At 41.8% G+C, this 23,171-nt stretch overlaps 2 protein-coding genes across 7 annotated transcripts in view; both read right to left on the reverse strand.

The window, feature by feature from the left end:
- Positions 1-968: 968 nt before the first annotated feature.
- On the reverse strand, positions 969-2,991 carry LOC124881125 (C-C motif chemokine 4 homolog). Its single transcript, XM_047386634.1, has 4 exons — positions 2,930-2,991; positions 1,711-1,873; positions 1,517-1,628; positions 969-1,361 (listed from the first exon to the last, which is right to left on the reverse strand). Exons 2-4 carry the CDS (start codon positions 1,778-1,780, stop codon positions 1,262-1,264), a joined length of 282 nt encoding a protein of 93 aa, XP_047242590.1. The 5' UTR covers positions 1,781-1,873; positions 2,930-2,991; the 3' UTR covers positions 969-1,261.
- Positions 2,992-10,817: 7,826 nt separating this feature from the next.
- tbc1d14 (TBC1 domain family, member 14) overlaps positions 10,818-23,171 on the reverse strand; it is a 47,187-nt gene continuing 34,833 nt past the window's right edge. For 5 of the 6 annotated variants that reach the window (XM_047385966.1, XM_047385969.1, XM_047385972.1 and 2 more), the window contains 7 exons: positions 21,481-21,555; positions 21,300-21,403; positions 21,047-21,118; positions 17,455-17,583; positions 17,001-17,110; positions 15,423-15,681; positions 10,818-13,859 (listed from right to left, as the gene is read on the reverse strand). In XM_047385966.1, the coding sequence (XP_047241922.1) occupies positions 13,791-13,859; positions 15,423-15,681; positions 17,001-17,110; positions 17,455-17,583; positions 21,047-21,118; positions 21,300-21,403; positions 21,481-21,555 (818 nt within the window). In that variant the 3' untranslated portion in view covers positions 10,818-13,790. The remainder of the gene's footprint in view (positions 13,860-15,422; positions 15,682-17,000; positions 17,111-17,454; positions 17,584-21,046; positions 21,119-21,299; positions 21,404-21,480; positions 21,556-23,171) is intronic. The other variant, XM_047385967.1, reaches the window with a different exon arrangement.

The raw sequence follows: 23,171 nt of genomic DNA on the forward strand, positions 1-23,171 counted from the left end.
AAAAGAATTTGTACCTACACATTCTCCTAAAAATGACTCACTGCCCCAAATCTGTATATACTGTTGGCCTTGTAAGGATTATGATTATTGATTAATTAATATTTATCAAGAATTATAATTTAGTTCAACTTAATTTCTTTCACAAAATAAACACAAACGCTTCTCTTAATTATATATATGAAGATTTATTGAAGCCAAATAATTCTGATATACCATTATTCTGGTCCAAAACCATCACCTCACTAACAAGCACTATTCTACACAAAGGGAATAAAAATGACTACCTAACAATAATAATAAAAGAAAAACATATATATATTTAGTGTCTATGAAGATCAAACCAGTAATTTTATGGACAAAATGTGTAATTTGGGTTAAATGGAAAGAAGTCCTCCTGGTGTTCTGATGTCTCGATTGCAGCGATCAGCTGATAAACGGTAGGCCCAGGCCCCTTTAGCCAAAACTTTTGTTTTTTTGTTGCCCTGGCCAAAGAATTTGTGTGGTATTATGCTGTGACAAGACTACAAATCCCATGAAGCAGAACATTGATAAGTGTTATCCAAAAGAATTTGTAACCAGACATTCTCCTAAAAATGGCTCAGTGCCCCAAATCTGTATGTACTGTTGGCCTCTACCAGCTCATACATCACGAGAATTATCTTATTTAAAAAGTTAGAGTAGGTATAAGTATAGAGTATCAGGGTGCTGTGGTTTAGTAACCAAGGTTTATAAACATCTCAAGTCGCATGTCAGAGCAGGAAAACACCAAGTGAAGCTGACAACAGTGTATTTCATTTGTTTCCTTTCTGATAATTCATATCGATGTTAAATTCCTAATTATCACTAAGTCCAAAATGTTACTGCTTGAAACTTGCTTATCTAACCTTATCTTCTTCTGATCTGATCTTTATCTGATCTTCTAATCTTTTTATCTTACCAAAGACATGAAAGAAATTGTTGGAACAAAATCAGATGAATATGTTGTTTTTATTTTATAGACAATCAACAGACAAAGCAAATTACTTCATAAAATATCAGAAAATAAAAAAAATAAAACACGTTTTCATGAGGTTAACACTTCACCATGACATAGGTAGTACAAAACCACTGAAACACAGCCGAATAAATGACGCTGCTTGAAATCTAAATCTTTGAATACTTATATCAGAATAATATGCTGAGAGAACAGTGAGGCTCAGAATGTTGCATAGTTTTTCTAGTTCTATTGGATTAGAAAAACAGAGAAAGGTGTGGAATTGGTTCACTTCAAATAATCTTCATCCAGTTTCTTCATGATGTTTTTAACCCAGCGGAGACTTGGATCCACGCAGATGTGACGGCCTTTCTCTGCTGTGACAAAACTAAACAGAAAGGCAGATTCAAAAATAAGAATACTGTTAAAAATGTCTTTATAATTGGCTAAAGCTAAAGATATAAAAGATCTTTATTCTCAAATTATTCCCATTGTTCAAAACTTGACTGACATAAATCTAGTTTGCAGGTTTGCGGTACTCACATGACTCCAGCCTTGGGACAGCGGTAATCAGTGAAGTAGTATTTACCAATGACCTCTTTTCTCACCGGTCGTGGATAAAATTTGAAGCAGCAGTCATCGGGGCCAGTTCCATCTGAGAACAAAATCACATAAAATGTATCATTTGATTGCCTGGAGAAGCAGCAGCTGAAACCCAAATATGACTATGTTCTTACTGGTGCAGAGGACTGTGGACAGCAGGGTGGCTCCCAGGATGCAGAGCAGGAAGACGTGTGCAGCATTCATGATGACCAGATTTTCTTCTGGAGGTGATGATGAAGAGCAATAATGTGGCTGAGGAGTAAGAGTTTCTAAACAGATAGAGATCTGGTGCTATGCCTATCAAGATAAAAAAGTAGAAAAAAAAGCAACAAGGTGTCAGTGGTGGGAAAGTAGGCGGATGTGTGGTTACACAGCGACCGAATGTGTCAGTGACTGTGAAACTTTCCACTCAGATAGATATGGTGGTGGAGAACAGAGGAAATGCAGCTGAGGTCTGACCAAAGTTGCATCTGTTGATGATGGTGATACACAGCAAAACATTATTTCACCTCTATAACCCCTTAAATTAGAAAATAAAAAGGAAAAAAAGAAACAGGATAAAAACAGCATATGGGTCTCAATATGTAGCAATTGCTGCAATTTTAAATTTATTTTCTATTTCGTATGCTTCCTACTTTGAAAAGCGATTCCTCATCAAATGTAATAATGACTAATTCGGCTATTTCACCCTCACAAACTATTTTCAATCAGAATCAACTTCGTACACATGAGGAATTCAACATCTGTATTATAGGCTCTCAGTTCCATGACATCTGAAGAGACAGTTCTGGTGTACAAACATTTCAATATAAATGTAGAAACTTTGGAGGAGCTAAAAACCTTCCATGGCCACAACTTTTTGGGAACAGTTTGGAGATGGCCCTTTCCTCTTCCAACATGACTGCACCAGTGCACAAAGCAAGGTCCATAAAGACATGGATGAGACAGTTCAGTGTGGATGAGCTTGACCGATCTGCACAGAGTCCAGTCCTTAACCCAATAGAACACCTTTGGGATGAATCAGAGCATAGAACAAGAGCCAGGCCTTCTGGTCCAACATCAGGCTATGAGCTCACAAATGTGCTTCTGGAACAATGGTCAGACATTCCCATGAACACCCTCCTACACCAGAATCAGAATCAACTTCAAACCCAAGGTTGTGTTAATAAATAATATATATATATATATAGTTTTGTTTTTTGCTTTAAAACGGTCTTCTGTGATGGTACCCGGGGCTCTCTCACCAGAGAAGAACTCATGAACATCAGGGCTACTACACCAGAGGAGTTATTTCCAACATTTCTGCCTACTGCTCTGGAATATTTGGACATTCTGGTCAAAGGTTCCGCTCACCTTTGTTCACGCGGTGAAACGCCGGAAGAGAGGGAAACGGGCTGGGGTGCTGGTACGTCTTCGCCAGCGTGGACTACGAACACCGTTACCTGGAATATTTCTCTCTAACCTGCGCTCACTTCCCAACAAAATGGAGGAACTACAACTGCTGTTGGGGAAAAACAGGGACTTTTATTCATCAGCAGTTTTGTGCTTCACGGAGACGTGGCTGTGTGGATTAATACCGGACTCTGCGCTGCAGCTGGCAGGATTCCAGCTCTACAGAGCGGACAGAGACACGGAACTCTCCGGCAAAGCGAAAGGTGGAGGAATCTGTTTTTACCTCAACAGTGGTTGGTGCAACGACGTGACAGTGATTCAGCAGCACTGTTCTCCAGACCTGGAAGCCTTCATCATAAACTGTAAGCCTTTCTATTCCCCCCGTGAGTTCGCTTCGTTCATCCTGGTCGGTGTTTACATCCCGCCGCAAGCTAACGTGCAGGTCGCACAGCGCATGCTCGCCGACCAGATACTAAGTGTGGAGCGGACCAACCCGGACTCCTTAGTTATCGTCGCTGGTGACTTTAACAAAGGTAATCTCACCCACAAACTCCCCAAATATAGACAGTTTATAAAATGTCCGACCAGAGAGGACAACATTCTGGATCACTGTTACACCACCATCAGAGACGCTTATCACGCCGTCCCACGTGCTGCACTGGGCCAATCCGACCACATCATGGTCCACCTGATTCCTGCATACAGGCAGAAACTAAAGCTCTGCAAACCTGTTGTGAGGAAGTGGAGCAGTGAGGCTGTGGAGAATCTCCAGGCGTGTTTAGGCTGTACAGACTGGGATGTATTCAGGACTACTACCAACAGTCTGGACGAGTACACAGAGGCTGTGACTTCCTACATCAGCTTCTGTGAGGACAGCTGTGTACCATCATGCACCAGGGTGAGTTACAACAATGATAAACCCTGGTTCACAGCTAAACTCAGAAGGTTAAGACTGGATAAGGAAGAGGCCTTCAGGAGTGGGGACAAAGACATATACAGAGAGGCTAAGTACAAGTTTGGCAAGGCAGTGAAAGAGGCCAAACGACTGTACTCTGAGTAGCTCCAAAACCAGTTCTCAGCCAACGACTCTGCGTCTGTCTGGAAAGGGCTCAAGCAAATCACCAACTACAAGCCGAAAGCCCCCCACTCCATCAACGACCGACGCCTCGCCAACGACCTGAACGAGTTCTACTGCCGCTTTGAAAGACAAAGGGACAGTCCTGCAACCATCCCCCACGACGCCCCCCAACAGCTGCAGCCACAATCCACCACCCCCACCTCCCCAACCTCAAGAGGGGCCTTGGCACCTCCAACCCCCACCCTGAAGTTCCCCCCCACCAGCCCCCTACCCACGCCGAGGACGGCTCTTTCCATCCAGGAGAGGGACGTAAACAAACTCTTCAGGAGACAGAACCCCCGGAAAGCTGCTGGTCCGGATTCTGTCTCACCAGCCAGCCTGAAGCACTGCGCTGATCAGCTGTCTCCAGTCTTCACAGACATTTTTAACACCTCACTGGAGACATGTCATGTGCCAGCCTGCTTCAAGTCCTCCACCATCGTCCCTGTTCCCAAGAAGCCAAGGACCACAGGGCTTAATGACTTCAGACCCGTCGCCCTGACCTCTGTGGTGATGAAGTGCTTTGAGCGCCTTGTGCTCTCACACCTAAAAGACATCACCGACCCCCTCCTGGACCCCCTGCAGTTTGCCTACAGAGCCAACAGGTCTGTAGATGATGCAGTCAACCTAGCCCTTCACTTCATCCTCCAGCACCTGGACTCCACAGGAACCTATGCCAGGATCCTGTTTGTGGATTTCAGCTCTGCCTTCAACACCATCGTCCCAGTTCTGCTCCAGGAGAAGCTCTCCCAGCTGAGTGTGCCCAACTCCATCTGCAGGTGGATCACTGACTTCCTGTCTGACAGGAAGCAGCGCGTGAGGCTGGGGAAGCACGTCTCTGACTCCCTGACCATCAGCACCGGTTCCCCCCAAGGCTGTGTTCTCTCTCCTCTGCTCTTCTCCCTGTACACCAACAGCTGCTCCTCCAGTCACCAGTCTGTCAAGCTTCTGAAGTTTGCGGACGACACCACCCTGATCGGACTCATCTCTGATGGTGACGAGTCCGCGTACAGATGGGAGGTGGACCATCTGTTGGACTGGTGCAGCCAGAACAACCTTGAGCTCAACGCTCTAAAGACAGTGGAGATGGTTGTGGACTTCAGGCAGAACCCAGCCCCACCTGCCCCCATCACCCTCTGTGACTCCACAATTGACACTGTGGAATCTTTCCGCTTCCTGGGAACCATCATCTCCCAGGATCTCAAGTGGGAGCCAAACATCAGCTCCCTCATCAAGAAAGCCCAGCAGAGGATGTTCTTCCTGCGGCAGCTGAAGAAATTCCACCTGCCAAAGACTATGATGGTGCACTTCTACACAGCCATCATTGAGTCCATCCTCACCTCCTCCATCACCATCTGGTACGCCGCTGCTACAGCCAAGGATAAGGGCAGGCTGCAGCGTGTCATTCGGTCTGCTGAGAAGGTGATTGGCTGCAGTCTACTGTCGCTCCAGGAACTGTACACCTCCGGGACCCTGAAGCAGGCAGGGAAGATTCTGGCAGATCCCTCCCACCCTGGTCACAGACTCTTTGAGACTCTCCCCTCTGGCAGGAGGCTGCGGTCCATCCGGACCAAAACCTCACGCCACAAGAACAGTTTTTTCCCATCTGCCACCAGCCTGGTTAACAAAGCCCGGAAACCACCTTGACATTCTCCCTTTCCCCTACACCCCCCCTGTTTTTGCTGACAGGACACTTGTAACCTGTAACTCTATGCGTTACATTAACGTTCAGCTTGGACTCCTGCTTTACTTGCACTGCCATACGATCACCTGCACTGTTGTATTGCTCTTGCATCTTATACTGCTCTACATTTACTCTCACTCACTTAAAACTGTGCACATATATTTATATTATATTGTAGATATGTTTATACTGTTTAATTTGTATTGTATTGCACCGACTACGCCAAAACAAATTCCTTGTATGTCCAAAAACGTACTTGGCAATAAAGCTTTTCTGATTCTGATTCAAAGAGTTTTCTTTATTTTCATGACTATGAATATTGTAGCTTCACACTGAAGGCATCAAAACTATGAATTAACACATGTGGAATTATATACTTAACAAAAAAGTGTGAAACAACAGAAAATATGTCTTATACTCTAGGTTCTTCAAAAGTAGCCACCTTTTCCTTTGATTACTGCTCTGTACACTCTTGGCATTCTGTTGATGAGCTTCTCCTGTAGCAGAACTGGGACGATGGTGTTGAAGGCAGAGCTGAAATCCACAAACAGGATCCTGGCATAGGTTCCTGTGGAGTCCAGGTGCCAGAGGATGAAGTGAAGGGCTAGGTTGACTGCATCATCTACAGACCTGTTGGCTCTGTAGGCAAACTGCAGGGGGTCCAGGAGGGGGTCGGTGATGTCTTTTAGGTGTGAGAGCACAAGGCGCTCAAAGGACTTCATCACCACAGAGGTCAGGGCGACGGGTCTGAAGTCATTAAGCCCTGTGGTCCTTGGCTTCTTGGGAACAGGGTGGAGGACTTGAAGCAGGCTGGCACATGACATGTCTCCAGTGAGGCATTCTGTTGATGAGCTTCAAGAGATAGTCACCTGTAATGGTTTTCACTTCACAGGTGTGCCCTGTCAGGTTTAATAAGTGGGATTTCAAGCCTTATTAATGGGGTTCAGACCATCAGTTGTGTTGTGCAGGAGGTGGATACAGTACACAGCTGATAGTCCTACTGAATAGACTGTTAGAATTTGTATTATGGCGAGAAAAAAGCAGCTAAGTAAAGAAAAACGAGTGGCCATCATTACTTTAAGAAAGGAAGGTCAGTCAGTCCGAACAATTGGGAAAACTTTGAAAGTGTCCCCAAGTGCAGTCGCAAAAACCATCAAGCGCTACAAAGAAACTGGCTCACATGAGGACCGCCCCATGAAAGGAAGACCAAGAGTCACCTCTGCTGCGGACGATAAGTTCATCCGAGTCACCATCCTCAGAAATCGCAGGTTAACAGCAGCTCAGATTAGAGAACAGGTCAATGCCACACAGAGTTCTAGCAGCAGACACATCTCTAGAACAACTGTTAAGAGGAGACTGTGTGAATCAGGCCTTCATGGTAAAATAGGTGCTAGGAAACCACTGCTGAGGACAGGCAACAAGCAGGAGAGACTTGTTTGGGCCAAAGAACACAAGGAATGGACATCAGACCAGTGGAAATCTGTGCTTTGGTCTGATGAGTCCAAGTTTGAGATCTTTGGTTCCAACCACCGTGTCTTTGTGCGGCACAGAAGAGGTGAACCGATGGACTCTACATGCCTGGTTCCCACCGTGAAGCATGGAGGAGGAGGTGTGATGGTGTGGGGGTGTTTTGCTGGCAGTCTGAACCCCATCAATAAGGCTTGAAATCCCACTTATTAAACCTGACAGGGCACACCTGTGAAGTGAAAACCATTTCAGGTGACGACCTCTTGAAGCTCATCAACAGAATGCCAAAAGTGTGTGGAGCAGTAATCAAGGCAAAAGGTGGCTACTTTGAAGAACCTAGAATATAAGACATATTTTCTGTTGTTTCACACTTTTTTGTTCAGTATATAATTCCACATGTGTTAAATCATAGTTTTGATGCCTTCAGTGTGAAGCTACAATATTCAAAGTCATGAAAATAAAGAAAACTCTTTGAATGAGAAGGTGTGTCCAAATTTTTGGTCTGTACTGTATGTATATATACACACACACACATATAAACATACACATGGCAGGTTGTGGCAATGCAATGTGCTTATTTGTTTCCAGCAGAGTAGCTGACTACTTTGGCTATGAGGTGTTCATTCTGTTCAACAGAGACATCTTCGACACTTTGAAGGGTTACAGTCAATTTTTGTCACTACTTTTTGAAACTTAAACTCATTTATAGAATTATTAGACATAGGGTGAAATATTGTGTTTATTTCTTGTAATTTGAAGGATAACTTACAGATAACGAAAACCCAAAATTCTGTTAGAAAACTAAGAATATTACATAACACCAATTTCAAAAAGCATTTGTGATGTATACATTTTCTGTATTGGCCATATTGTCACCTACACAACCATAGTGAAGACTTGACAAATGTCCAGAAGACAATCACTGACACCCTCCATAAGGAGAGTAAGCCACACAAGGTCATTGCTAAGTAGGTTGGTTGTTCACAGAGCTGTATCCAAGCATTGTCATAGAACGTTGAATGGAAGGAAAAAGTGTGGTAAATAAAGATGCATCAGCAACAGGGTGCATCCTGCAGCCTTGAGAAGATTATCAAGTAAAATACAGGTCCTTCTCAAAAAATTTGCATATTGTGATAAAGTTCATTATTTTCCATAATGTAATGATGAAAATGTAACATTCATATATTTTAGATTCATTGCACACTAACTGAAATATTTCAGGTCTTTTATTGTCTTAATACGGATGATTTTGGCATACAGCTCATGAAAACCCAAAATTCCTATCTCACAAAATTAGCATATTTCATCCTACCAATAAAAGAAAAGTGTTTTTAATACAAAAAACGTCAACCTTCAAATAATCGTGTACAGTTATGCACTCAATACTTGGTCGGGAATCCTTTTGCAGAAATGACTGCTTCAATGCGGCGTGGCATGGAGGCAATCAGCCTGTGGCACTGCTGAGGTCTTATGGAGGCCCAGGATGCTTCGATAGCGGCCTTTAGCTCATCCAGAGTGTTGGGTCTTGAGTCTCTCAACGTTCTCTTCACAATATCCCACAGATTCTCTATGGGGTTCAGGTCAGGAGAGTTGGCAGGCCAATTGAGCACAGTGATACCATGGTCAGTAAACCATTTACCAGTGGTTTTGGCACTGTGAGCAGGTGCCAGGTCGTGCTGAAAAATGAAATCTTCATCTCCATAAAGCTTTTCAGCAGATGGAAGCATGAAGTGCTCCAAAATCTCCTGATAGCTAGCTGCATTGACCCTGCCCTTGATAAAACACAGTGGACCAACACCAGCAACTGACACGGCACCCCAGACCATCACTGACTGTGGGTACTTGACACTGGACTTCTGGCATTTTGGCATTTCCTTCTCCCCAGTCTTCCTCCAGACTCTGGCACCTTGATTTCCGAATGACATGCAGAATTTGCTTTCATCCGAAAAAAGTACTTTGGACCACTGAGCAACAGTCCAGTGCTGCTTCTCTGTAGCCCAGGTCTGGGGAATGCGGCACCTGTACCCCATTTCCTGCACACGCCTGTGCACGGTGGCTCTGGATGTTTCTACTCCAGACTCAGTCCACTGCTTCCGCAGGTCCTCCAAGGTCTGGAATCGGCCCTTCTCCACAATCTTCCTCAGGGTCCGGTCACCTCTTCTCGTTGTGCAGCGTTTTCTGCCACACTTTTTCCTTCCCACAGACTTCCCATTGAGGTGCCTTGATACAGCACTCTGGGAACAGCCTATTTGTTCAGAAATTTCTTTCTGTGTCTTACCCTCTTGCTTGAGGGTGTCAATAGTGGCCTTCTGGACAGCAGTCAGGTCGGCAGTCTTACCCATGATTGGGGTTTTGAGTGATGAACCAGGCTGGGAGTTTTAAAGGCCTCAGGAATCTTTTGCAGGTGTTTAGAGTTAACTCGTTGATTCAGATGATTAGGTTCATAGCTCGTTTAGAGACCCTTTTAATGATATGCTAATTTTGTGAGTTAGGAATTTTGGGTTTTCATGAGCTGTATGCCAAAATCATCCGTATTAAGACAATAAAAGACCTGAAATATTTCAGTTAGTGTGCAATGAATCTAAAATATATGAATGTTAAATTTTCATCATGACATTATGGAAAATAATGAACTTTATCAAAATATGCTAATATTTTGAGAAGGACCTGTACTTTCAAGAATTTGGGGGAGCTTCACAAGGAGTGGGCCATTCCTGAAGACAAGTCAGAGGCATCTTACCTGGGCTAAGGAGGAAAAGAACTAGACTGTTGCTCAGTGGTCCAAAATGCTCTTTTCAGATTTAAGTAAAGTTTCCTTTTCATTTGGAAATCAAGGTCCCAGAGTCTAGAGGAAGAGTGCTGAAGTACAGAATCCATGTTGCTTGAAGTCCAGTGTGAAGTTTAAGGTCAGTGATGGTTTGGGGAGCCCATGTCATCTGCTGTTGTTGGTCCACTGGGTTTTTTGACATCCACAGTCAATGCAGCCATCTATCAGAACATTTCAGAGAAGTTCATGCTTTTTTTTCTGCTGATGAGCTTTATGGAGATAAGGATTTCATTTTCCAGCAGGACCTGGTACCGGCCCACACTGCCAAAGGTACCAAAAGCTGGTTCAATGCCCAAACTGGCCTGACCTGAACCCCAAAGAGAAGCTATGGAATAATGTTAAGAGGAAGATGAGAGACACCAGACTCAATGAAGATGACCTGAAGGCTGCTATGGAAGCAGCCTGGGCTTCCATTGCACCTCCATGCCATGCCGCATTGATGCACCAATCAAGTATTAGGTGCATAGAAATGAACACATTTTAGAAGACATTTGTTTAAAATATCCCTTTTTATGGCTCTTATGTAATATTCAAATTTACTGAGACACTGAATTTGGGGTTTTCATTCTCTGGAAGCCACAATCATCAACATTACAAGAAATAAAGGCTTGAAATATTTCACTATGTGTAATGAACCTCTGAGAGTTTCACTTCCTGAAATGAGTGACAAAAAGTATTGAACTTTTTCTCGACCTTCTAATCTTTTAGATGCATCTGTAGATTAGTAATAAATTTAGGACACAAAGCAGCAGGGTATTGTACAGCTTTTTATTATGATAAAACCATCATTTATATACATTTCAAGTGAGATACAGTTGCATGACGACCCTCTGCTGCCTACACAAATGTCCATCAGTCCCCTACAGTACACGGGCTTAAAAAAAAAAAAGAAATCTGACAAAAATAAAAACCAAGAAATCAACCTGATTATGTAAATTAAACCTTTGATTGGGTCTTTTTTTATTGTGTCCAAGAGCTGTGGATTAAAGAATGGTCAGGTAGTGTTGATAGATAATACCAGCCTTTACCTTTAATGTAACATCTTAGCAACCAACATCTTTGTGCAATTACCTTTTTACCACAAGCACACACATTACAGAGAATATATTGACACAGCAACTTCAGCACAAATAACAGAAAATAGAAGAAAACAAGAAGGCGGAAACCCGTTTAACCATGACTGATGAAATGAAGTGATGTTGTGAGGCACAGCTCAATGCAAAGGCTTACATGTTTGTGCAAAAAGCTTTATTGCAGTCCTGTGGGTTTTTTTTAACCACAGTGGAGGAGTTGGCTGGTGGGGGGTGAGGTGCAGAAAGATGATCATGATGATGTGAAAACAGAAAACCTTCTACAGACACAGTGTGAGATGAATCTGACAAGTCAAAACCAATTCTTGGTTTTAAACGTTGAGACATCTTTAAACTTAAGTTTACTTAGAGAGCAGAACCCAGAGTCATTTCACAGAAATAAAGGTCACCTCGCATAAAAACAGCAGCAATGCCCATCAGAAGAGGAAACCAGTAATAACCACCTTTGACCTTGAGATCCAAACAGCCAATTACATTTCTACACTTTCAACCTGATTGATTTAAGCCAATCATGGTCTAAAAAAAAAAGCAGCTGTGGATTGTTTAGCTTAAGAAAACAATGCTGTTAATAAAACCTTACAGATGTTAGAAATGCAAACACACAGCTCACTTACTCCTGGTCATGATGGGATGACACATTCACCACAGTGTGAATCCACTGTGAAGGCCACAAAAGTCTGAGTGAAACAGCAATAACACCTCATCCCTAACATCCAGGAGATGTACAGTCAAGCTGGACTCAGACTTGATGCCTCCTGCTCCGCTGTGGAGGAGCTGATTCTAAACCAGGACCGGCTGTGTAGTGTGTTATCATGGATTTCTGGTGTCAGGGTAACTCGAGCTTTTAAAAACTGTCACAACTGCTTCATTTTCCCTTTCCAACGTTTAACGTGCTTTAAATTAGATTGTAGTTAAAGGCTGGAGTTTCTTCATTCGGTAGGGAGTAGTGCAAACTACCTCTTGCTGTGCACTGCCAGTCAGCTGGATGTAAAAATGCCACCACACCTGCCCCTTGCTCATATCGGCCGTTTCAAATTCATTAGCCTCATAGGATAATATAACATAAATAATAAACAATTTGTTGGAAGCTTTATAAATTCACGTGTCATTAAATCGGTCGCACACGCTGTGCGGTTCAACTTATAAACATAATTTCTTTTTCTAGGGAGTTTCCATGTAAAATCACTGATCAACATGCTGCAGCTTCAGTATCACAACCATCATTTGGACAAGTTTTAACCCAAACATTTTGGGTGAAAAATGTATTTTTTGCCATTCATTTATTAAATCAAGTAAACTGGTCTCATCTGAATATTAAAACATAGTCACACATTTATCTTTCTTGTCGCCATGCCTGTAGAAACACCAGAGAGGATTCATCTCGAAACCACGATCGGGTGGAAGCGCACCATGCAGCGAAGCCGATCTACGTGAACACCTGATGCAGCATGTTTACACACAACCTGCTGAGGATAAAACTTCACCACAAACCTTCATTTCTGAGGAGCTAGTCCTGTTTATGTCTCGTCACCTTGCTGATAAATATTAAATAATTGCACAAAAGACTTCACGCTTGCACACCAGGACACTACAACGCTGAAATGTACCACAAACACATTAAAAGCATGAGAAAAAAAACAAAAACCACTTCACCACTGGTTTTGTTTTTTTAAAGTTAACCCAGTTTCATTGATGTAAAAATAAAAAAACAATTTTCCAGACAGCTTATATGACCTCGATTAAGAGTTATTTCATTACTGACACATACCGACATGGGGCTCCAAGAGGTGCACCGCATGTCACCGTGTGTTCAACTAAGCTTTCCTTGCAGCAAGGAAACTTCAGAGGATTTCACTAAATAGAATGATTCAGAAAACAAACCTGATTAAGGAAAATAAAACGCACACAGACAGCATGAGAAATCACTTCCAGAGGGCAGGAGGGAATGATGATTGTGCCAACTGATTAAAAAAAGCGAAGATAAGGTTTGGTCTGAGAAATATGAGACATGAATCCACTGGTCGCATGGTTGGTTTTAAAGCAAAGGTCAAAATTGAAGATGAAAATGATGTTCCCTGACTGGTACACAAATGGAAAAAGAACATTTCAGATTCTCGTCATAACAACCAAAGGAAGGAAGAAACGAGTGGAACAGCGTTCAGATCGCTGCCACACAGAGCTGAGTGGAGGGACTGATGTCGTAAATTCAGTGGTATCCCTGTGGTTTCCTCAGCCTGCGAAGATCTGAGTCAGCCTGATACATGTTCATGAATGTGGGAGTGCATTACATTCTTCACCTTTTCCCAGCTACAGTTTCCAGTTCACTGCCGGGCTTTAGGGCAGAGGGGGGTGTGGGGACGGTGGGTGTTTGGAGTAAAATAAGGCCTCATATTCCTTTTACACACCCGTGCATCATCACGAACAAACCCTCCTTAATGGATGCTGGTTTAGGGTCTGAGCGGCGACACGCTCAACAAGGAAGAGCTCCATCACAGCAGCTACAGTAGGGTGTGGCCCCCTGGCTGATGAGAGGGGTCTCTGTCTCTTTCAGGTCCATCTGGCCTGGTGAGGTTCCAGGATTTCCTGAAAGATGGAAGGGGATCTAAGTGGATTAGTGTGGGATGCTCCCTCTGGCCTCAGCTCAAGGCCTCAGCGCCGGAAAGTCTCGCTCCAGATTTCTTCTGCTCCGTCAGCGTCTGCAGGACCTGAGAGGATGGCAGGAGGAGAGGTTAAAAAAACACTGTATACGAGGCATTCAGACATTTAGTGAGCCTCCATCGCTTCTCATCCGTGTAATGAAAATAAAGCAGAAAACACCACAAGAATTACAAAGCATGCATACGTTTACTTGTTCATACAGCATGAACGTTTCAGATTTATGTTTCCTTAAAACCACAAACCTTGATGTGACAGACCGGCTAAATGTAGAGAACAATTGTGAAGTGGAAGGAAAATGAACGCATCCATCCCCTTTACCGATTCCCCTAAATAAAAACCAGTGAAACCGTTTTGTGTGTGTAGTTTAATCCCAGGTTTTCTGTGAAGGCCTGAGCTTTGTTAGAGAACATTAGAGCACCAACACCATTATGAAGACCAAGGAACACAGCAGATGGGTCAGGTAGAAGCACAAAACAGAGGTAGGTTTAAAAACAATATCCCAAGCTCTGAACATCTAACAGAGCTCTGTTCAATTCATAATCTGAACATGGAAAGAGGATGGACCAATCTTAAACCTACAAAGACATGGTCACCCACCTCAACCTGGGGAACCTAAGTCCAGTCTTTGAGAGGTTCTCATGAGGGAATTCAGCTGTTCGATTCGGTGTGTTGGAGAAGAGATTCATCTAAATGTTGAAGGATAGTAGCCCTCAAGGACTCGACTTGAGCACAGATGACCTAACTAATAGGCCAGGCAAGGAGAAGCACATTGTGACTCTGGAGGAGCTGCAACGATCCACAGCTCAGGTGGGAAAATCTGTTTACAGGGCAACTATCAGTCGTGCACTCCATACATTGTAAATTTATAAAAGACTGGCAAGAACAAAGTCATTGTCAGAAGAAAGCCACAACAAGTCTTTGCAGTTTGCCATAAGCCAAGTAGAGGACACAGCAAACAAAGAATTGAATAGGGCAGAGGTTCCCATTCCAGAAGGATTAGGACTCCAGTCCTCGAGGACAGGGGTCCTACAACTTTTAGATGTGTCCCATGTTTACCACACCTAAATCACCTCTCAAGCACTCAAGTCCTATGGAGTTCTGCTAATGACCTAATTATGTGATTCAGGCCTGTTGACAGAGAGACACATCTAAAAGCTGAAGGACGCTGGTCCAAGAGGATTGGAGGTTGACACCTGTGGTTTAGGTCAAAGCATATTCACATGTCAAAATGGCCTAGTCGAAGTCCAGGCTGAAATTCAATCTGCAGCAAGAAGTAAAATTGGTGTTCAAAGATGATCTCTAGTTAATCTGAGCTTGAACTATTTTGCAAAGAAGAAATGGGAGAAACCTTCAGTCTCCAGATGAGCAAAGCTGGTAGAGACATACCCCCAAAGATCTGCAGCTGTAATGGTAGTGAGAGGTTGATCTACAAAGTATAGACACGGGGGGCCGAACACAAATACAAGCCACACTTTTTAGAGTTTTGTTTAAATAAATAAATAAATGCATTATTTTTACCACTTGGATCCATTTGTTAATGTTGTGAAAAACTCCAAAGAGTGTGAATATTTTTGTGATGCACTGAAATAAATGAATACGTAAAAGTCCACCTGTGCCCACTTCCTGTTGCGACTGGTCATGTGAACAGCTGCGATGTGCTGAAAGAGCTGCTCCGGAGGGATGAGGTCTGGCAGGCGGGTGAGGAACTGAGCCATGTGGATGAAGTCCATGGCGGTCAGGACGTCTTGATAGAGGCGCAGCACGCCCAGCGCTGTGCGGAACAGAAACTCCTCACCGTCCCTGCAGAACACATCCCAAACCCGGCACGCCAGGTCCAGTGGCAAAGACTTACTGTACAGTGTGAAGATCCTGGGAGGATAAAAGAGAAGGAGGGAGAGGAAGAACCTGTAAATGACAGCATTTGCTTCTTTTTTTAATAATACCGAAATAAAAACTGGATTTTTCTGCAATAGACAATAGATGCATGCACTGGTTCATTTAGGGGGTAAGAGATTGTTCTTTTTCAGGTAGTATAAATGTAGATACAAAATGTCAATCCTCTACTACTGACAGAATTAGCTGGTCACATTCAGACCAGCCACCATCACCCATCCTGAAAGAACTTGTTTAGTGCAATAACAGCTGAGATAGTCTTCATAGTTATGTTGGAACATTTTTGTTCTGCATTAGTTTGGTAGCATGAACACAAATCATTCTGGACCACACTGAAGAACCACCTACTGGCCTGATCTAACTCCTTTAACAAACTGAAGGAATAAACAGACAACAGGAGGGCCTCTGAAGTGTAACGTTTGATCGTTTGTTGAACTGGCTGAACCTGTCGGGGTCACCAAATCGTAAATTCTTCTGTTTAAATCGTATTATAAGTACTCTCCTGTAGTAGTTGTACGAGGCACCTACTTTGCCTGGTTGCTTCTAGGTACAGTAAAGAGTGGAGCAACATGTCAACATGTTGATGGCAAACAGTCAAGTCGTTTGGTGTTTGAACAGGGGCTCTATTCCTTCATGTTCATCGACGTATCTCCAAATCACTCAGTAAGTTGTTTGGTAGAAAATACTTTGTCAATGGAGGAACTTTTGAGATGTTTATCCTCCAAATTAGCTAAAAATACAACGGGGACAATTCCTATACTGGTTTGACAGCTCAGTTTTTCATCTTGGTGTTAAATGTTGGCCAAACCCACCTCATTAAATATCTGTGTTTTTAAACCATCATAAATGTTCTAATAACAGAGTTGGAATGATGTGCCAGCATTATTTCAGATTTTTGAAAGGCTACACCTTTGTGCATGGTTAGAAGTGTTACCTCAAAAAGGAGGTGTCATTTGAGTGATAAGTGAGCGTGAACAGAATTTCCTACAGTGAAAGGCACAGACCACTGACACAAAAAAACTGTGAAAATTGGACCCGTCCTGTTTTCTCAGAAACCCAGCTGACGTACTGGATGTGACCGACAGGCAGCGTGTAGCTCACCTTCAGCAGGATGGAGCACAAAGTTCACGCAGCATGTAGGTGAACTTATTCACAGTTCACGTGCCACACAACATTAAAACTATTAGAGTTGTCGGGGTTTTTTTTTTATGAATTTAGGTCAAAAATAAATAAAACACTCTGCAGAGTTATTGTTGTAAGAAAACTGTAAAAATGTGCACAAGTGACAAACTCACCAGTCGATTAAATAAATATCAGGGGTCAAGTTGTTTTTCTTGAAATGTGCAAAGAGCTTTGGTAGATTTTCTTCAAAGAACACTTCAAACGCTGCAAAGTATGTCAACATCTGTAGAGAGGAGAGAGAGGAGGTCTTAGAGAACCTTGTATACAAACCAACCTTGCTGCGTTTCTAGAAATCAATGACCAACAGTAAAGAGGCTGCAGAGACAATAAAGCTTGGTTAGACTGGTTCTTACTGCGTCAGACCATAGTTAAAGTTGCATGGATTACATTAAAAACTCCTGAATACTTCTATCTTTTTTTCTGCTGCATGTTACAGAGTCTGTAAGGCAAGGCAAAACGTAAAAAATGTAAAATAATGGATTTAAAGACGAAGGTTGTGTGAATTCTGTGGTCGTCTATATTTATATTTGCTGTGGTTCTGAAAGGTAAAGTGCGTGTTTTACTAACAAGGCTGTGGTCGACTCTGAAGAAGGCCATCTGACAGGGCTTGTTGAGCAGGTTGGCAAAAGCTATGAAGGCATCGGCTGTGTCCAGATTGAGGATCAGCACGGCCGCGATGAACGACATCCCCTGCACCTGAGCAATGACAGAAGCAATGAACAGCCATTACCGGGCAGCACTGAGAGCTGCAGGGAAGCGTCGAGCTGACGTCTGTTTGAGAAACTCAGAACACGGCCGTGAGTCAACACCTGCAGCGGCTGAGCTTTCACTCTACCAGCACAAGGAACATCTATGGTTGATTGAACTGAAAACAGACGCGGTGCTCAGGCAGGCTGATGCAAGTAACCTGCATGCAGAGGTGAATGCACATGTGTGCAGCAATGGGTTGGGGTCAGTGCAGGAAGTCACAGTCATTTCTATAAGTGTATAAACAGCAGGGTACGGCTGTGGTGAAAAGCATAAAGGAAGCATCACATCTTAAGGCCCGGCTCACATGTGCAAACCGATTCAAAGAGTGCTCCATGATGCTCGACTGACTGAGGACCTGCAGTCACTTTTTAATGCCACCGACTATTTTATTTAAAGAAGAGTTGTTCTTTTGTAATAATAAAATAAAAAATGGCCCAGTCTTTTGACGTTTTATACTCAATTATATATAATAATATATCATATATTTATAACATTATAAATAATTTAAGCATTTCAATTTAGTACCATCACAATTTTAATCATTAAATGTAGCTTGAATTTTAAAATTAAATTGGATTTTCTGTCTTAAATGCGGGGAAAAAAGTAACTGATTCGGCGTGTGCTGAGACTAAGTCAAACACACGTTTTCCATTCTGCGTAGCTAGAAGATGCGTTTCTTTCTCGACATTCATGAAAATCTGGACACAAAATAAAATAACTTATTGATTAGACCAAGACATCATTATGAACAAAAACGGAACAATAAAATAAAGAACAATTCCACTACTGAATACAAACGTTTTATCCGCAAACCTTTTTAAAAATCATCAAATCAATTTTACAGCACCAGCTTATTTTGGACTTTTCATCTCCATTTGCGGCTGATACTCACTAGTCAAAGCTGATATTGACTTTTGACCTTTTGGAAAATGTACCCACTCAGCTTCTCTGCAGCTCCCACTCGGGTGAAAATGAACTACTAGAGACTGACATCACTCAGACCACAATCAGACTAGAATGCCAGGGCGTTGTGTGGGAGATCTGTCCTGTGCTATATTTACCTCACATGCTGAACAATTTCAACACTAGAGTGTTCACCTCATATTTCTATTGAGCTGAAACAATTAAGTGGATTAATCGATTAATGAAAGAATTGTCAACTGATTTAGTAATCAAATTATTGTTAACTGGAGTATATAGACTCTAAAACATGCCATCTGCACAAAGAACAAACCACTCTCAGCAGTAAATTAGGCCGGAATTGTACAAAAAACCTTCTTCGTCTGTAAATATGCTCTATCCAGACCTCCTCAAGTAGCATAGTTTTAGCTTCACCTGGTTCAAATACTGTAAAAAAAAAAAAAAAAAATCCAGTTAAGCACCATTTGCTATCCGATGATCAATCGATTAATCCAAAAAATAGTCAACAGATTAATCGATTAGCGAAATAATCTTTAGTTTCAGCCCTTATTTCTATTTATCTTCACTATGGCTTTCTTTGGTGTAATTACAATGTACAATATGATGCTAATGTTACAATATTCTAAGGATGTTCCAATGTCTGGTGATGAAGTGGCTGCTAATGAACTACTGCAAGAAGCGTAGCCTTAATGGAGACGTAGCGCCTCGACTACATATGAATTCATTACTGCTACGGACATCATGGTTTATTTAAATACAATTATAAACTAAAGAAAAAGTAGTGTAAATGTAATTATCATGATCATATTATTATTATTATAATTATTAATGGAGCGTTTTCTATTATTTTTGTATGAACCAGGTCTATCTGGAAAATAAGATGAGAAATACAATAATAACGAGGATGCAGTTTGCACATACATTATTTTCCTCTATAAAAGATGAATTAACATTTCATCAAGATAAACAGGACCATCACAAGAGATTTGTTAAATAACTGATGTTTCTTTATCATTTTTTAAAAATCGACAAGGAAACCTGCTGTACATAAATGGACATATAGGTAACTAACTGGCACCTGTATGAGGTGAATTATGATGCTAATACCAGTCTACTACCCAAAGAGAAATACAACCAGCGTTGTTACCAGCAGAGACGATGCTTTGACCCATTTTATTCAGCTGTAAAAAAAAAAAACACAGTCTATATGGCTCCGGTTCTGATTGTGAAGTCATGCAGGTATGAACATTTTGGATCACGATCATTGTTAGAACATTAATCGTGGTTTTCTTTAATGCCACAGTTATGTAAAACAAATATGCAAAACAGTGAAGCCAGCAGCATTAATGTAATTATTAAAATTAACATTATGATCAGTAGTTGTAGAAATAGGTTGCATTTATAAATGATCTTGTTACCTTTCCTTAATTAAATTAGGTGAAGGTGAAATTACAGCCTGCAGACTGAGCCCATTATGCACCCATCATCCAGACTATTGGGATTTTAGGAGAGAAAACTGAAATAAAATTGGGGGAGACATTTTATTGACTTGAACATCTTATTGGAAGTTAAGAAAACTTATGCCGAAGGCTCTTATTGTAAATGGTTTGGAAGAAGTTCAGTTAATTTGCTGTATCGATGCTTTAACAGAGTGGAAACCAGTTGAACTCCTTCAGGTAAAACATTTGGTATTATTTAGACTAGTCCGACGGAGCATAAGCTCTGTGCATGCAGTAAAAACAACGACATCTTCAAAAAGGCTTCCTGGTACAGTTATAGAGTCCACAGTTAAACATTTGGTGCTCTCTGGTGGTTGCAATGTTGCTGTTTTACTAAAAGTTTGAGATTTTAATGTTAAGGTCATCATGTTGTGTTTTAATGGCTGCTTTATTTTAGAGAACCAGAGGAAATATTAGGAGGTTCTCATTTGAAGCAGTGATAGTTTTAATTCTAGTGTTGACGCTGCGGGCAAAATAAACATTCCCTCCACTTCATTTTACTGTTATTTGCTTGTACAGAGTAATCTGACGAGCTGGTAACAAGTTAAACTAAGCAGACCATTCTGAGGACATCTGGCTAAGAGATAATCTAGCTTTAGTCTGAGAAAGATGGCAGTGAATTCTCACTTGTTCTAAACCTGTTAAATTGTTTTAAGCTTACCAGGACGTTTTAATAGTGCGGGAACCAAAAAACAAGGTTCAATGGTCATTTTATTTTAACCATCTGATGTGTTATTTAAACAGGCAGGCTTTTATTCTCGACAAAAATTATATGATACACAAAAATATGTACAAAATAAGAAGCTTTTAAAAACAGAAATGTGGATGGGGCCGCACAAATAACCAAATGTAGGAAGACTGGCTTCATGTAGGTGTTTTTTCCCCACAATCTAGTTTTTCAGAGATTGTTACAGTACACAGTATTGTTGATTTTGAGTTGAAGGTCTTTATATAATTTAGGAAGTAAGGAAGTGTTTGGAGTGACTTACATAGCCAACATCTGGCCGGTAACACGTGTACGCTCCCAGAATGCTGTGCAGCACGTCATAATAGGGCCCGCCCTGAAGATCAACAAAGAACCAATGAAGACAATGGAACCATGAATGCATTAATGAACACAGACAGTTTCCTTCTGTTTCTAGCTTCAACAGCTTTTAATATTGCTCTGATAGGAGTGAATGTAAAACCTTAGTGTTTAGACCTCATATATTCTAATAAGCCAGCCTGGGTCCTCTCACTGACCTGCTGGAAGATGCACAGCTGGGGAAAGGTTCTTGAAATGTCCAGCTTGATCAACTCCAGGCTCGACTCCCGGTCTGAAGAATCTAAAACATCTTTAAGAAATCCTATCATGTTGTATGGAAACTGCTTGGATAGAAAACAGTAAAAACAAGGAAACTTATAGACTGTGTCTAGTCTTTACCTTCAGTTTCAGTGCTGGGAACTGCTGTGCTCCTCCACTTCTCTTTTGCCCGGGCCAGACAAATGTTATACAGCTCTGCAGGGACAGCAACACAGAACAATTAATATAAGAGAGGACAGGGCAGAGGTTAAACACGATGAGCAGAAAACAAGATGAGTAGACAGAAAGAGCTTCAAGTGATGAAAGGACTCCAACAGCTGCACTAAAAGGGATTTCAGAAACCATCTCTGTCCATTTCAGGAGACTTTCTTCCTACTGCAGACCCAGCCTCTGCTGTGACCTGCTGCCCTCTACTGATCAGATCCAAGTAATGATTGTACCGAGATGTTGTGGACTTGTGCACCGATGACCTTCATCCTGTTCAACATTAACCTTACATCAGCAGATTTATATTTCACCAGGAAGAAGCTATGAGTTGGCCAACAAAGCTCAAGCTGTATAACAATTTGTAAACTCAAATCAATTTATAACAGTTATTTCAGTTTATTGCTCATTTAGAATAAAAACCACTAGCATGTTATTCTGATATTATATAAAAACACATTTGTGATTTCTCAGGTATCTAATGACCTGTCTGCTGTACTGCAGGGTTTGCTGCTGGAGATCAAATGTATCTTTCTTGCAGGTTTCAGATCCTGAGAACAATTCAATCAGGTGCAAGCAGAAGATGAATGCTAACATCCATCTATTACCTTAACAGTGATGGAGGTTGGACCAGACAATGACATCAAAGGATATTCTGACTTAGACATAAGTGATACAGTACAGGTTTTCAATGCGGTTATCAGTAGTTTTTCATTTTTATTTTTTTAATCAACAGAGGACCAATCTTTTTATAAAGCTGGGGGTGAATAGACTTTTAATGTTCACTGAATACAACCAAGCCTCAAACATTTGAACCCTGGAACACCTTGTTGGGACTTCACACTGTGTGAATGTGCATCCAGAGTGTGTCCAGATAGAAAGTACTGTGGCTCCATTTCTAAATGGATAAGTTGCAAACAGGGGAGTGACATGGCTAAGCAGCACAGATGTGGTCTTTCTTTTACATGTCTGATGGTTATGCCAGCTGAAGTGCTTTAACAGAAACAGAGTTTATTAAAGAACACAAACCTTGTAGTGTTGGCTGCAGTGACAACATTAGTGTTGATGGGATGACTCGTCTTACTTTCTGACAGTTAAATCAGAAAAATACCCCATTACATGTTTATGTTTACTTTCTGACGTTCTGCGCAAGAACACGGCACTGGTTGGCAGAAACCAGGAGAAGATCAGGGAAACCAATTCATATTTCATGTAAAAATAATTGCTTTTTAAAAACATTATCTGTTTCTGGATCCTTTTTCAAACCTGAGTAAGTGCTGGGAACATGTGATCAGCAAGTGGACTAAAGTTGAGTAAATAAAAATGACTTTCTTCACTCTTTATACAGAGAGATCTTGAAAGCAGACAAGCTGTTAGACATTCTAATTATTTTTCCTTGAGTATGTACAGGATGCGTTATATTTTGAGGCGTTAAACTACACACTTTCATGAAATCAATCTCAGACGGTATCTAAGCAGCCTCGGGACCCGAGGAAGAGTCTTGCTAGCAGTGATGGAGTTGCCATCACAGCTCCCTGCAGCTGAAAGCTCGGTAAGATGGTCTGCAGAGTTATTTCTGTCGTAGGTTTCACTGTTAATGCGTTTCA

The sequence above is a fragment of the Girardinichthys multiradiatus genome, chromosome 14 (genome assembly GCF_021462225.1).
Source record: "Girardinichthys multiradiatus isolate DD_20200921_A chromosome 14, DD_fGirMul_XY1, whole genome shotgun sequence".
NCBI classification, from domain to species: domain Eukaryota; kingdom Metazoa; phylum Chordata; class Actinopteri; order Cyprinodontiformes; family Goodeidae; genus Girardinichthys; species Girardinichthys multiradiatus.

Coding starts and splice junctions, on each gene's coding strand:
- LOC124881125 (XM_047386634.1), bottom strand. CDS start 1,780: ATGAATGCTGCACACGTCTTCCTGCTCTGCATCCTGGGAGCCACCCTG. Junction 1,629..1,710: donor GTCCACAGTCCTCTGCACCA/GTAAGAACATAG, acceptor TTTTGTTCTCAG/ATGGAACTGGCCCCGATGAC. Junction 1,362..1,516: donor TGTCCCAAGGCTGGAGTCAT/GTGAGTACCGCA, acceptor CTTTCTGTTTAG/TTTTGTCACAGCAGAGAAAG.